This window comes from Mesoplodon mirus (genome assembly GCF_964341445.2).
Source record: "Mesoplodon mirus genome assembly, chromosome: 5".
Classification (NCBI taxonomy): domain Eukaryota; kingdom Metazoa; phylum Chordata; class Mammalia; order Artiodactyla; family Ziphiidae; genus Mesoplodon; species Mesoplodon mirus.
The window spans coordinates 178208281-178223621 of NC_138980.1; the positions used below are offsets into that span (position 1 = coordinate 178208281).

General features: G+C 41.6%; 1 protein-coding gene across 2 annotated transcripts in view; it reads right to left on the bottom strand.

Annotated features, from left to right (window-relative positions):
- Nucleotides 1-556: 556 nt before the first annotated feature.
- MTRR (5-methyltetrahydrofolate-homocysteine methyltransferase reductase) overlaps nucleotides 557-15341 on the bottom strand; it is a 30773-nt gene continuing 15988 nt past the window's right edge. Inside the window, exons 8-15 of one of the 2 annotated variants that reach the window (XM_082623656.1) lie at nucleotides 14537-14625; nucleotides 10834-11014; nucleotides 8821-8863; nucleotides 8073-8259; nucleotides 5215-5333; nucleotides 3713-3805; nucleotides 3416-3598; nucleotides 557-1193 (exon numbers count right to left, since the gene is read on the bottom strand). In XM_082623656.1, coding sequence (XP_082479782.1) covers nucleotides 1052-1193; nucleotides 3416-3598; nucleotides 3713-3805; nucleotides 5215-5333; nucleotides 8073-8259; nucleotides 8821-8863; nucleotides 10834-11014; nucleotides 14537-14625 — 1037 coding nt within the window. In that variant the 3' untranslated portion in view covers nucleotides 557-1051. The remainder of the gene's footprint in view (nucleotides 1194-3415; nucleotides 3599-3712; nucleotides 3806-5214; nucleotides 5334-8072; nucleotides 8260-8820; nucleotides 8864-10833; nucleotides 11015-14536; nucleotides 14626-15341) is intronic. The other variant, XM_082623657.1, reaches the window with a different exon arrangement.

Genomic DNA, 15341 nt, shown 5'->3' on the forward strand with positions numbered 1-15341 from the left:
CCAGCGTCATGACCTAACCATTCCGCAAAGGCCCCAGCTCCTACCACCATCACGCTGGAGTCAGGATTTGAATATATGAATTTGGAAGACACAAAATAGTCAGACAATAGTAGCAATTTTAAAAATACAAGGATATTAAGTAGGTATTTTAAGCCCAGGTTACAACTTGTGTGATATCATGGAGGTAAAATAAATTACGTGGAAAAACTAAAAAATATGTCGAAAGGAGCAGAAATGAAAAGGTGGGGAATGGGGGTGGGCTGGGGGCTGGACAGAGGAGGAGAAAAGGGTGGTAGCTTTATTTAAATATGCACTTGCTTGCATCTGTAAAGTGAATGCAAATTCCCTAAATTCTGACACTGTGATATTAAACAGAAGTAACTGTGGTAAATAAATCACATGCCAGAGTGGAATTTCAAAATATATTTCAGATTTCTAGCATAAAAAAATCCCTATAAGCATTACCTTAAAATATTTTTTTATCAGAAATATAGTTTTGGTAATAAACCATTTGATAAAATTATATAAACATGTAATCAGATATGCTATACATATGTAATTTTAATGCACTAATATGAATATTTTTATTGTATATTTTACGTAAGAATATAAATTATTTTTAGATTATTTAAAAAAGAAACGGTGACTAGCTCACAAGATTTAACTATCTACCCAGGTGACGCTCGTGCCCGTATCCCGTACTGAGAAGCCTTCACAGGTACTGCTAGAGATGCCCTGTGATCTGGTCGCGGTCCCTGGAGAAGCTCTCCAGGAGGGAGAGGCGCCCCGGGAGGTGCTGGCGGAGGAGCGTGGGCTGCCTTTTTCAGCTCAGGGCGGTTTAGGGAGGGTGGGGGGGCAGATATTGGAACCTGAATTGAAAGCTTATTACACTGTTAAATGGTTCACTCCCCATGCCAGCCCCCGACCTCCTCCAAGAAATGTTGAAAAAAAATTTTAATTTTAAAAATCGGAAGTCTCAAGCTTCAGTAAAGTTGTCTTTTAGTACTTTCAGCCAAAAAGCTTAATTCTCTTCCTTTATTTTCCAATTTTATCACCAAATATCCTGAAGATACCGTTTTTCTTCTTTTAAAGTAGCCAATGTTTTCATTGCTTCTAGTTTTTCAACTCCAACCTCTTTGCTTATTATCTCCACAAGGACATCATTTACATCCTTGGCCATATTCTTAGCATCTCTAAAAAAAAGAATAACGGCATTACTGTGTAAGAAACAGGGATTTTTACCAAATCCTCCTTAATTCACGAACCTCAGTACCGAGACTCTGTCGCTACACCTTAGTCCTCCCTCCACTTCTCTGGAAAGTGTCCCTCAGGTGTCCAGGCACCTACCACTCCCCCAGGGACAGGCCTTCGCCCAGGACCACTGTCACATGCAATGCTGACCACCCCATTCACAGCTTTGAACCCTTCAAAGGCGTCCGAGCTCTGGGAGCAGCCGAAATCTTTACATGTCTGAGGACCTCACAAGCGGGCCCCTCCTCACCTGTCTTCCCTCTATTCTCAAGGCATTCCTGAGGGCAACAAGCTCCCGGACACGTCTAAGCCTTCACAGGCACGCGTGCACACGCTGAGTTATTAACAGACACGTTCACTGAGAACGCGCCAAGGGCTGGCCCTCTATTAAGTGTGTTTCCACGTCCCAGCGCTTTCGTTTGCAGGTCGGGCAAGAGGCTCCTCCTGTGCGCTCCTGTGGTCCCCGCGCAGCACCCGGAATACCGTGAGCATCTGCAGACCTGGCCTTCCCACAGGGAGCAGGTGGCTTGGGACAGGAGTGCATCTCATTTGCCATTTATCTCTCGACATCTGCACAGTGCCAAGTACTTAGTAGGCACTCGAATGTTTATTGAATGCAAGTGTCTGACGGGATTCCAACATCTCAGGAATTGAACGTGCCCTGCCCCCACAGTAAGATTTCCTGAGAAAGTTTTATCGGCTGTCACGCTCTCCCCTCAAGCACTGTGAGATCACTTCTATCCCCACGGCCCTTCCCCATGTCCCGCGGCTGCAGGTGCCCCTCTGTCTGCTTCCCACTTGACTATCAGCAGCAAAGGCTCCCCTTTGAGTCGGCGTCCCCTGGGCTGAGGGACAAGTTTGCTCCCTCCTCCGTCTCCTGGGTCCGGTCCATGTCAGCATGCCGTGGGGGGGCACCCTGAGCCCTCACCTTTGACCGGCCATGAACGCCATCAGCTTCACTCCACGGATGGGAAAAATGAAGCACCAGGGACGGGTCAGAGTTATTTCTGGGTTAATGTTTTAGGAGTTTTTTAAGATGTTTAAGAACCCCTCCAAGTTCTCAATTACCAGTTACTCATATATTTGTACGTATGTTTGCACAACGGACTTCACCTCCATTACTTAGAGCTGCATCTAAGCCTTCAGCCTGTATCTGACACTGACAGCACTGTCCTCTGCAAACAAAAGATCAAATGCTTCACTAAAAGTAAATGAAAATGTAAACCAACACAGCGTCCAGAAGCTCTGCCCTTTCTGACCTAGAGCAGCGTTTTCTAGCTGAGGAGTCGTTAATGGGTCATGAAATCAACTTCGTAGCCAAAGTCAACTTTTTGTAAAATGACAGAACGAAATAAAAGTTATCAGAATGTGTCATAAAAAGTAAGTAGAAAAAGGAAGTTTTGTTTTATGAACCTTTTCAATTATATGTATTCTAGGTCACTATGCCAGTATTTATTTTTCTGTATCATAGTTTAAAAAAATTAAACAAACAAAAAAAACTGACCTGATGACTTATGGAATGTTTTAAATGCCAGGGATGTGTTAGGATTAAAAAAAAGAGTAATTTCTTATTTCAGAACTCCTTTTTAACTGGCAAACATGTTTGAGTTCCATTAAAACAAGTAGCTAAGTTCCTAAAATTTTTATTTTCTATGGCAATCTTGGGTTTCTATAATGGATCTTATGTCAAAAAGTAGATGAAACGTTAAGAATGACTCCTGGCTTATGTCAACTTTGACGTCATAAATTATGCCTTAAAGAAAAAGGATTCTAGACCCACATTCTCAGAGTCAAAACCAAAACGGTTTTCCTTGGCTAGGTCGACTGCACAAATCACATATTCACTATTTACTGATACAACAAAATCAATCCTGAGACAGAATGTAACGTTCAGAGGCTAAAAACATGTATTTAAAACAGCACAAAGCAATCCCCAATGCATGAGTTAATTTTCTTTTTTTTGGGGGGGGGCACGCTGGCCAACTTCTTGGCCATTAAGTGTATGTTAAAAATCATTTTAGAGCTTGTATTTCTATTCCTGTATTAAAAATCAAATCTCTCATCCATACACGTCCAGATCATTAACCAATCGGTCCCTGGTCTCTTTAATAAACATTACTGACTGCCCTGCCCTCCCCGGCACTTGAGCATGACGGCCACTTACCCACACACGTAAACATGACCGTTCTCCTGAAGAAGGACCCTTGCCACCTGCTCGCTGTGACGCTGGATATTGTCTTGCACGTACTTTGCTGGGGCTTCTTCCTCTCCCACAGGAGCATCTCTTGAGAAGGAAACTTTCAAGTGAGTGAGAATTCCACACTTAAGGAAATGTCTGAGCTCCTCTCTGAAATAAAATATCTAATAGGTCACTGGAAGGTTTGTAATTTAAAGTTGAAAAAGTCTGAAATTAGCATTGTATGACATGGCTGAGTCTTACAATGCTAGAATTGTGAAGTACCTGAATAAATAATCCCTATCCTTATGTCTGCAGCCAAAAAACAACCACATCGCTCCAAAGCGTCCATCTGGGTGATGTTCTTGGAGTTTCTCTCTAAGTGAAAAAGAAAGATGTTTGATATAAAGAATAGGTAAAAGCAATCATTTTCCTTTTACCTCTACAGCTAGGTCTGTAAACTCCACCTTCCCAGCCACTCAAAGTCCATGTACTGAATTAACATTTCACTACCCGCAGGGTACTTGGGCCACTCTAGCAGACACTACAGAAAGTAAGTTTACCTATGAGCTGCAGACATCTATGAGCTTTATATGACATCTCTGTAGTGAGGATAATTCAAATTATCACATTGTGAAACCCAGACTAATTTCTACATTAAATATTCGTAACAATTTTATGAATAAAAATTAACTCTCAATTAACATAATAGAAAAGTGGCACAGGGATTTTTTTTTAAATAAATTCATTCATTTTCTTTATTTTTGGCTACGTTGAGTCTTCGCTGCGCGCGGGCCCTCTCCAGTTGCAGCGAGCGGGGGCCACTCTTCGCCACAGTGCACGGGCCTCTCATTGCTGCGGCCTCTCCTGTTGCAGAGCATGCATGGGCTCTAGGTGCACGGGCCTCAGCAGTTGTGGTGCATGGGCCTAGTAGTTGTGGCTTGCAGGCTCTAGAGCACAGGCTCAGCAGCCTCAGCGCACGGGTCCAGTTGCTCTAAAGCATGTGGGATCCTCCCAGACCAGGGATCGAACCCATGTCCCCTGCATTGGCAGGTGGACCCTCAACCACTGCGCCACCAGGTCCTGGCACCGGGTTTTAAAAGGTAGAATGGTCTGCTGTGAAATGTTTCAGAAATGATGGACATGCCCTACTTTTTTGATTTCTTAAGAAAAAAGAAAAGAAAAGAAAAGAACAAAAAGACTTTGTCCAAAGGATATTATTCCACTATCTGGGGAATATTACCTAAGAATTGTTATTTCACCAACAGGGAGAGAAGCACAATTTTATTTATTTATTTCATAAAAAATAGTTGTGTTCTGATACAAATATACATGTATTAATATCATTCTGTTGAAAATTACTGATGTTAAGGGTTTAACTTTGAAACTGTTGATGTACTTGGATCTTTGTGACTACCAATTTTATCTAGCTAAGGAATAGATGGACAGCTACACATCACCACAGCATAAAGGTGTGCTTGAAATTTGTCCCCTAATACATGCACCATAAACTATGGTTCAGCAGGGGAAAAAGAAAAAGAATGTACTAGAGTAAAAATGGAAGTTCCAGTACAAAGCACAATTTCTAGAAGATATATTTACTTTTCCCATGGTGACAAATTATGCTATGCTATCACACATTTGATAATAATTTTTTAAAATAAAAATTTTACAACCAAAGTCCAATATCCTAAAAACCACTGAAGAAACAAAAAAGCTCTCTATTACATACTTCCACCCAGGACCGCAAGGGACACATTTTCTCACCAGCCAAAGAAAACACATACCTATGTTGCAGGAAGCCAATGAAAGGTGCTATGCCGGTTCCTGGACCCACCATTATGATGGGGACTGAGGGGTCATTTGGTAAATGGAAAAAATTTGTTGCCCGAGGAGATATGGATATCTGGAATATTAAACCAATGCTCATAAGTTCAAAAAAAAAAACCAGACAAAAGCATATAACCAAGGTGATGCCTGCTAAAGAAAGTGCAACTTCCCCTCAAAGAAGCATCATAAAATTAAATAGCAGCATTAAATCTTACTGAAACCACAAACACATTTGTCAGTGCAGAGAAATAAACAAGTCTGTCTTGTAAATTTTTCTTTTCTATCCAAATCAAAGATATTTTAAAAATGACAGGCATGATATTTCTGAGATAGAACACTGAATAAATAATAATTGAGTTCTTTTTCTAGGCCCAGGAAAAAGATCTGCTTCCTAGTAGGCAACCCATTATAGGTGTCATGGAGAAATTCACAGAAAAATGAAGACATTCTTCTTCATGTCAGGACATAAAGGGGCAATGAAGATTAACATCAAGATGGGGTGAAGGTTTTAAGTGAAAATTGGGCAAGCGATAGAGAAATTAAGGGGCTGCCCCAAAGATACTAGAGCACTGCGCTACATTTGCTAGTCTAGGTCCCATGTTACCTGTGTTTGTTGCAAAACCAGAATAAGTGATATATAGATAAACAAAATCTTTTTGCTATAATTTCAAAAGGGTTTTCTTCTAAATCATGTGCCAGGGATACTTAAGGGAATCAATTTGTAAATATACTCATCTTTCAGTTTCACTTTGCCATATGCTTTAGTTACACAGAGTGATACTAATAGTTAAGAACGACAGGAATCTTCCCTCCATTCCCTGCTGGTATAATTGTATATATTTTAACCTCTAATTCAAGGAAAATTGTCTGAAGTTCATCAACAGGATGAACACAGTACTTTTTAAATGGAGAACTGGCAGAGCTGTATCAAATGATTGTTCTCATTTTGGAGTGAACCTGTAATTAATATTACATTAGCCTTATTCACTTGATTCATCCACTTAACAATGTTACTGAAGGTACGCAATATGACAAACACTAGGACAGAGAAATGAGCAAAACCAAATCTGTCTTCATGGGACTTATATTCTAGTGGGTGGAAAAGACAATAAACAAACATATATTTATAGAATGACAGGTAATGATGAGTCCCAGGGAGCAAAATAAAACAGGATAGGATGGGTATGGCAGGAAACTGCTAAAGAGACCACACTTCCTATGTTCCAGGGATGGCAAAGAGACCAGGATACTAGTCAGCTCCGATGGCTTACAAGAGCAAACGCTTACTTCTGGCTCTGCTCAATGGCTGCAGCTCTGCACCACGATCTCCTTCACTTGGATCCAAACCCAAGGAGCATCCCTGACCTGAATCATTCCACCTGATGTCAGAGCAAAAGAGCAAGAGAGGCAAGCCACAGCGTCCTATCAGGTCCAGAGAGCCTGCTGAGATGTGGCATAATCCTGTCTGCTCACCTTTCACTGGCCAAGGCTGGTCACATGGCCAGGCTACACATGAATGGGAGGGCAAGTCTACTCTTCCTCAGGGGGCAGGGGCATCTGTGAACAACAGTACTATCTACCAGTCGGGGGAGGGCATGCGGTGGATGGATCCTGAATAAAATATGGGACTACGTGGCACAGCGAAATTTAAGTAGCTTTAAATTATATCCTTTCTATCTGTACCTCTGGTGCCTCAACACTGGGTAGTCAACAAAAATCTGTTAAAATGTGGAAAGAAGAAGAAAAGGGCAGGAGGGAGGAAAGAAAGAATACGTGAAAGGCACCCATGCTCGGTGTTTGTAATACAGCATCAATATACTTTTTTTTTTTTAGCTTTCTGGAGATCATCTGCTATTTTTATGAGATCATGAAGTGACACAATACTTTCTTGTCAGTACTACAATATTTCTTTACAAAAAAGAAGTTTCTCATGTCCTCAATATTTTGTTGACATGAGGGACACACACGGTAAAGCACCTGTTCCAGGCAGCAGATTGGGAAAATACCAAGTTAAAGGGCAATTTTAAGCCCTACTCTTCCCTTAAGCTCACTCAAGTGTATATCAGAAGTCTTAATTCCCCCTAAGTGCTGTCAACTTTTTAACTTCATTAACTTACAGCAACCAAACCAGTAATAAGATAACATTACAACTGACATGTTCATTCTTCAATACCACGGAGAAGACTTCATGACAAAGACTGAAATTTCTTTTAAATTTCAACCATCCTTGTGGCTGAGGAGGGAGAACGTAATTGCTCCCTATGCACACGGTCTCGAGTGAGACTTTGCCAAGTGTGGATCAAAATATAAAATAACACCATGGCTCCAACAAAAGGGGAAGAAACAGGGGCAGGGGAAAATCCTACTATCCAAAACTGAAGGACATAAAATTAATCTCTGGTTGTCAACTGCCATTTTAAGATGACTTCTTTGGAGCACAGGACACCGACTGAGCATAAAACGAGGCTGTTCCTCACCGCCAGCCTTCACTGTGCACCGGACTCCCCCTGTGCCAAAAGCTACCACGAACATTAACGCAAAGGTCTTCTCCTTGATGAAATGTGACAAGCGAGAAGCAAAGAGTGTGTGTATTATATAAAACTCATGCTTTACACATTTAGGAAACACATGGACTACACTGAGTGAAAGTAAGGTTCTCCTGACTTTCCAAAAGAGACATTAAAATTCAAGGAGGGCATAAACTTTCCTTTGAATAATGTGATGGGAATGGACAATGCAGGGGACCCTACATTGTTTTTTCTAATCGGGCAAAGAGCACACTTCTAAGGATGCCCAAACTGCCCACTCCTAGTACCTCGGGCGCCAGGACCTTCTCATCGTCTGCCCGGGAGGCATGTGTGTTCGGCTGAAGAATCGATTCAACCAATGTGGCCAGCCAGCCTGTGCACACGCCCTTCCGCACAGCCACCGCCGTGGTGTCAGACCAAAACTCCACGATGTTAAAAATGAAATGAAGCTTCCCTGGGTGAAACAGACTCGAGCTGCAAAGACAGAGATAAGTTTGTAAACTCCGCCCCAGGACTAACACATACAGGCCAAGCTAGGCCTTTTTTCCTTCATGAGGGTATTTCCTAATGGGCTCTAAACCTACCTTCTTCCTCTTCAGAAAACAGCTCTGTTGTTTACTTCAAGGCCCCCCCGCCCCGACCTAGTTTTGTGATGTCATTCAGGAGAGTTTCTGGTTACCTGTTTGCCGCCATGACTGAATGAGATTTATACCAGCTTTCCTCCCTCTTCCCTACGTCCACCCAGGGAAGGCGGCCGGGCACACCAGTAAAGGCCGCAGGTGGAGGACCTGCAGACTCGTTAAGTGGGGACACGGCTCTGGACAACGGGAGACACTGAAGAGCCACACCCTATGAACTCCGGGAGGACACAGTCCAAGCCTGGTCTTCTTCACTCCTCATCACGTCTGCTACTGTCTTGCACAAACCTGGTAAGTTTTCAGTAAATGGATTTGTAGCTACTAAGCATTTGGAAGTCAGAGTTTCATTACATTTTAGGAGAAAGAGGCTAAGTATTACATTAATAAACATCAGTACCTTGCACATGAATATGGTCTGGGTTGGAGCTTAGGAAGATGTTCTAGAAAAAAATTAAAATAAGCAATTATTAATTCATTCCTACTGAAAATAAATTATATATATATATATGTAAATTGTATGTAAAGATCTGAATTTGATTCCTATTTTTCCTATTTTCTTATTTAGAATTTCTAAATAACTTGTTTTAATTTTAAATCATATTTTAGAGCACACATAAATTCACTGTGTCTAAGTAAAATATCACTAAATACTTTTTTCCAATTCTTAAAGACCAGACATATCACATTTCCTCAATCTGAACTCAGTATTTCTACCTAAGAGCTGTTTTGTTTTTTTTTTTAAACGTCAAAGGGTAGTAAGAGTAGGGTCCATGAATCGGCCTCAGTCAAGGAACGAATTACACTGTTTTCTGGAGTGTGTCCAGAGTTTCCAGATTTGAAAAAAGATCATGACCCAAAAAAGAGTATGGACTATGGAAAATGCTTAGGCTTGAAATATGTTTCCATCATAATATTTATATGATAATAACAAAAAAATAGGAGTGTAATGGTGGACATGTTTCAATCAAGTTATCCAGAAACCTAGTGGTTTTAAGAAACATAGGTACTCTTTTAAAAGGAGATTAAGAAGTCAGTATTTGAATATCTGATTGTCCACCATTAAACCCTGATAATTTTTTGTTCCGTATGTTATATTTCTGGTAGTTATTTAGCAAAAATTTAACAAGACCTTTCTAAAATGTCTTACAGTTGTAATATCAGGATAAGGTTTAATAGAGGGCTCACCTTAATACTTTAGTTATATTAAGTTTTCTTACAGAAATTAGAAAATAATTAAAACTTTTATGTCTCAATGCCTTTAATTTTTTTACATAACTATATAATAAATGATACATATAAGCTTAAAAAGGTAACAGAAAATCTATAAACAGAATTGGAACAATTTTTCCATGATCAACAGCTTTACAAGACTTCTTATAACTTCCCTAATGGGTGTTCTGGATGTTATCCCAACACCTCTATTAGCTCAAAAGACTCAGCTGAGGAGGGTAAGAGTGTTCCTTCAAACGGGAAAGCAGGAAGGGCCGCCTCACCACTCTGAGGAGGAGGAAAGAGAATACTAAGAAATAAAAAGGGAAAGAGGGCAGGGCCTGGCTTGTAAGGCAGAGTGTCCTTAACCGTACTCAGCATCAAAAGGGACCTTGGGTAAAAAGTACACGTTTTCCTGTCACCAAACACAAATGCAAATTTTAAACATTTTACTATTTATCACCAAGGAAAACAGAGAGGGGACGACAAAATTACAAGCATAGGAAAGTAACAAAGGTTTTAAAATCCTATAAGATTTTTATAGTCACTGTCCCTAGTAAACGTCTCCAATTCCTGAAGCCAGTTCCCCAGGGAAGATCTTAAACTCTCTTCTGTTGGAGTATGAGGACCAGAAGACACAATCTGGGCAAAAAAACAGCATGTGATCGTTTTACATCTGGATATTTTGTCTCTCCCAAGGCTAATGCCCCGGGGCACCGTGAGTAAGGCCACTTGTTTGTACTGGTGGACTTGCCCAGGTGGGGACATTTCTGTACCCTGCACACAAGAGCGCACGCTTCATCAGACTCCATCAATTATCACTATCTTTGAAAAAGATCCTTCTCTTGGAAACCTCATTTTTAGATAAAATTTGGCTAGGAGCTTTCTGAAAAACAGAGTAGAGGCTGAAGGCTGAGCAAAAAAAGAGAATTAAGGCTGGCTGTATTAAGAGAGCAAGTGACAGTGACAACGGTAGGAAAGAAAAATTAAAAAATAAAAAGTTAAGCTTGGAAGAGAGATTCTTTGACTTCAAGAAGGCAGTTCAGCTGTCAAGGCAGCGTGAAGAGCAGCTGTAAGACGCTTACTTACTGATCACAGTGATCGAGGTGCACTCCCACAGGCCTGCAGAGAACTCAGAGGTGCTCTTACCACAGAGAGGCTGCCCCTCGGGGCCGGGGTGACTGTGACAGCGACCACTCACCAAGCAGGAGGCCGAGCGGAGGCTGGCAGGACGGAAAGGCCAGCAGGAGGTCTAAAAGGCAGGCACAGGAGTCTCTGACGAAGCGGTTGTAGTCGGCCGCCCCCTGCCTGCTGCACAGCTCCTGCAGCCGTCGCTTCTCCACGCCGTCGTCAGTGTGGTCCACGAGGGCTCGCAAGAACGCCTGTGGCCAAGGAAGCCGACTTAAGTCACCACGCGCTCTGTGGTTACAGCCGTTAGAACGCTGGGTGAGTACCCACCTGGGGATGTGCCCAGTTATCCAAGAAAAAGTGAGTGTGGTCACGAGGAGTGTGGTCAGGACAAGAGCATTTCATTTGTTATGAGTTTTAATGGCAGCCTGTTAGGCAAACCCCACTGGTATGTTCCATTTTTGGTCACCTTCCCTATACCTTAAACCAACCCAATCTCAAATTACATGGCAGGTATATGTGAGTAATCAGAAAGTCTCACAACTTAACGTTTTTATCTCGGGACACAGTACCTTTTCTCGCCTTAGCTGATGATTGCAACCCAGATTTCTACATTTATTTGACCACTGTTATGACAGGCACTGGGCAGGTAAAGCACTTGGCAAAGAGGACACCTCACTTGCCCGAAAGGCTTCACAGGCGAGTGAGAGCAACAGAAGTCAAGAAGCAACCAGTGTGCGACAGGCTGCCTGTCCACCAGGGCACACGGACGTTCAGGGCTTCTGAGGCCAGAGGCTCCCCAGAAGGCAGGCTTGAGCTGAAGGCGGGCTGCACGGAAGAACGGAAGTGACGGGCAGCCAAAGAGATGGTAGAGCCACAGGAGGGCCCGGGAGGCAGGCAAAAGCGCGGCTCCTGGGGAGCACGTGCGCTTCAACACAAATGCAAGGAAACGAGGACGTGGGCAGAGGCTGACAAACAGTGAGGGCCACAGCATCCAGACCCCTGCACAGGGCCTCTGAGTCACCTCAGACCCGTCGTGGAAAGAGGAGGAGAAGAACATAAATAAAGCAAAACAAGGAAGTCCCAGATCCCTAGTCTCAGAGACTGAACCAAGTCCAAACTCTTGGGCAAAAGACCAAACTTGCTAACGACAACTTTTGGTTCTAATGCAATTCTAAGCACATCCATCATGGGACACATAAAGCTCTCATTACTCACGGGAAGCAAAAAACTTCGGCAAGTCATCTGCATCAAAGCTACCTGAAACGCGAGTGGGCACCACGACTTTTTATTCCATGGCTCCCACATCCCGGAGGGCTGGATGCCATTAACAGGGAAAATGAGATCCATGTTCCTGTGAGGGTCACGGGTTTCCACTGGCCCAGCCAAGAATCCCTGCTTAAACTATCCAGATACCAACAAATTACATGGCTTCTTCAAAGTGCCGGACACAGAACAAGCACCTGGGAAACGTCGTGGTGTAAAGCCCCAGGTCTCTGAATGGATCTCTGGTAAGACAGGAGTTTACCAAGAACACTTCACACCACGCTTTCTCAAGTCAATAAAATTCCCTAAATTACAGGCTAAAACAGTAGCAATTGTAAATCCTTTACAGTATTTTCACTTTACATTTACAGAAACTTCATGGTACTAAAATAGGAAATACAGCACTGTGCAGAGAACAAACTGACAAATGTTACTAAAACATAAGTTAGAAATATTTTTAACACAGTAGTTTTACTCCAAGGAATTTATTTTTTAAAAAAGACTTCAGGGGGCTTCCCTGGTGGTCCAGTGGGTAAGAGTCTACCCTCCCAATGCAGGGGGCCCAGGGTTCGAACCCTGGTTGGGGAACTAAGAAGTCTGCATGCATGCCGCAACTAAGAATTCACATGCTGCAACTAAGACCTGGCAGAGCCTAAATAAATCTAAAAAAAAAGTTTAAAAACATTTTTTAATAAAAATAAAAATGACTTCAGGTACTTCCCTGGTGGTCCAGTGGTTAAGACTCCATGCCTCCAATGCAGGGGGCATGGGTTCATTCCCTGGTCAGGGAACTAAGATCCCACACGTCGCCCAGTGCAACCAAATAATAAATAAATAAAAATAAATAAAAACATAAAAAAGACTTCAAACAAGTGTGCAAAGATGAATTAGAATGTTCACCTATGTAGGTTTTTTAAATAGTGGAAAACTGGAAATAACCAACTGTCCATACTCAAATCAACAATTGTTTTTTTCTTAAAAAAACATTTTTTAAAAATTTATTTATTTTATTTATTTATTTTTGGCTGCACTGGGTCTTCGTTGCTGTGTGCAGGCTTTCTCTAGTTGCAGCGAGCAGGGGCTACTCTTCGTTGTGGTGCGCGGGCTTGTCATTGCAGTGGCTTCTCTTGTTGCAGAGCATGGGCTATAGGTGCGAGGGCTTCAGCAGTTGTGGCGCATGGGCTCAGTAGTTGTGGCTCTCGGGCTCTAGAGCACAGGCTCAGTAGTTGTAGCGCACGGGCTTTGTTGCTCTGTGGCATGTGGGATTTTCCTGGACCAGGGATCGAACCCGTGTCCCCCGCATTGGCAGGCGGATTCTTAACCGCTGCGCCACCAGGGAAGCCCTCAAATCAACAACTGTGCTGCACCCATAGCATCTTTTAGAAGTATCTTCAGTACCTTTCCATGCTGGCATATCCAAACTCATTTCCTTTTAAGTAAAAAAAGGCGTGTTGCAGACCAGCACATATACTACATGACCTCATTTTTCCTTAGCAAAACAAAATCCAAGTGTTAATTGCAGGGGTTTGATTATGAAGCACTTTTGCTTCCTGAGTTACTTACTTCTGTGCCCAGACTTTTTATAAGCATATACTTTTGCAGTAAGGAAAGATATATTTTTAAATATGTACTTCATGAAATTTTCAGAAACGGTAGAGTTAAACTAAAATTGTGAAACTATTTAATTAATCAAGAAGTTCTCATCACAGTGAACTGTAGATTTACTCAAATTGTATCTAGGACTGAGCCTCTCCATAAAGTAGTTCACTTCCCAAAGACTACAAATGCAGTAAACACAATAATAAAATAGAGAATAAACACTGCACTGCGGACAGGGTAGCCGAATAATGGTACTATTTATGCTCATTGGCAATACAAGTTTGGTAAAGCACAGCTTGGAAAGTTTACCCATGAATATCCACTTGAGTGACATGGTTATAACAAAATCAGTAGTTCCCGGCATAACACTGACATCTAGCGGATCTTTCTGTCTCCAAATTCATCTAAACATCAATATAACCTACCAAAACCCTTCAATGTTCCCTGCAGAATTCTGACATAATAAATAAGTACAGGTTTTTACACAAAAGGGATCTTCACAACATTAAACAGGTGGCAAGCAATGGAAAGGCCCTACACACCAAGCTTCCTGCCACCAATTAGAGAGAAAAAGTGTCCACGTACAGCTGGAAAACACATGCTACCTAGGGCCACGTTCATCACTAGTTACCGTGCTACATCAAGTTAATGTCTAGAAAAATAAGATTAAGAAAAAGCCCTACTTTAAAAATCTCATTTCAGTAGAAAACAAAAAACTTCAGTATAAGCACAACATAAAAATACTTGTCCATGACAATTACAAAGACACTGCACACCTTGGCAACTATTTTGAACACATGCTGTGAAGACCATATTTTCTAAGCCTCCAAAGGGCAAATACCAGATTTAATAAAACCTACAAAGAGGTGAGCATATTTTTAAATAGTCACCCAAAGAAGAAAGAAAAATACCTTCTTAGGAACCGCTCGTATTTCAAGGCACCAGGTAAGAAGGAACTGGAGAGAACACTTCTCAGGTATATGCTGGGGCAAGGCTGCTCCTTTTCAGGCAGACGGGAAAGAGTCAATGACACAGAAAAGAGAGAAGACAATGTTTTCCACCCCTAAAAACACTAATAGCTGTAATATTTTACATTATAGTGCTATCAAAGTACTGTGGCAATATGACTTGTGGCAATGTTTATTCAGTCAAAAAATTTCCTCAAAAGGAATACAGAAGAAAAAACCTACTTTACAAAAACAATGGTTATAAATTCAACAGCATTATTGTACCAGCCATACCTACCAAATCTAGGTACACCGAACAAAACAAAGGGAAATTATCCAAAACCACTGAACAAAAGAAAGGAACAAAAAGCCAAAAGATGGCAGTGGTCCAATAACATTGCCTATCATCCTCAAAAAGAATTTCAGAACTGACTGAATTCCAGTTCAAGATTCTAAGCAAATAACTAAAAAATAACTTCCTATAATTATGGAGCAAGCAATTATTTTCATATATTAAATAAGCAAAAACAAATATGCTATGAGAAACAAACATGAAAATTTTTTTTTTTTGGCCGCGCCATGTGGCTTACAGGATGTTCCCCCAACCAGGGATTAAACTTCAGCCCGGGCAGTGAAAGCCTGGAGTCCTAACAACTAGGCCACCAAGGAACTCCGAACAAAAGACTTTTAAAAAAGATTCATATAATACAGTTTTTTTTGCATGACAATATGCTAACCTAGAAACAAAACAATGCTGACTGCAAAAAAC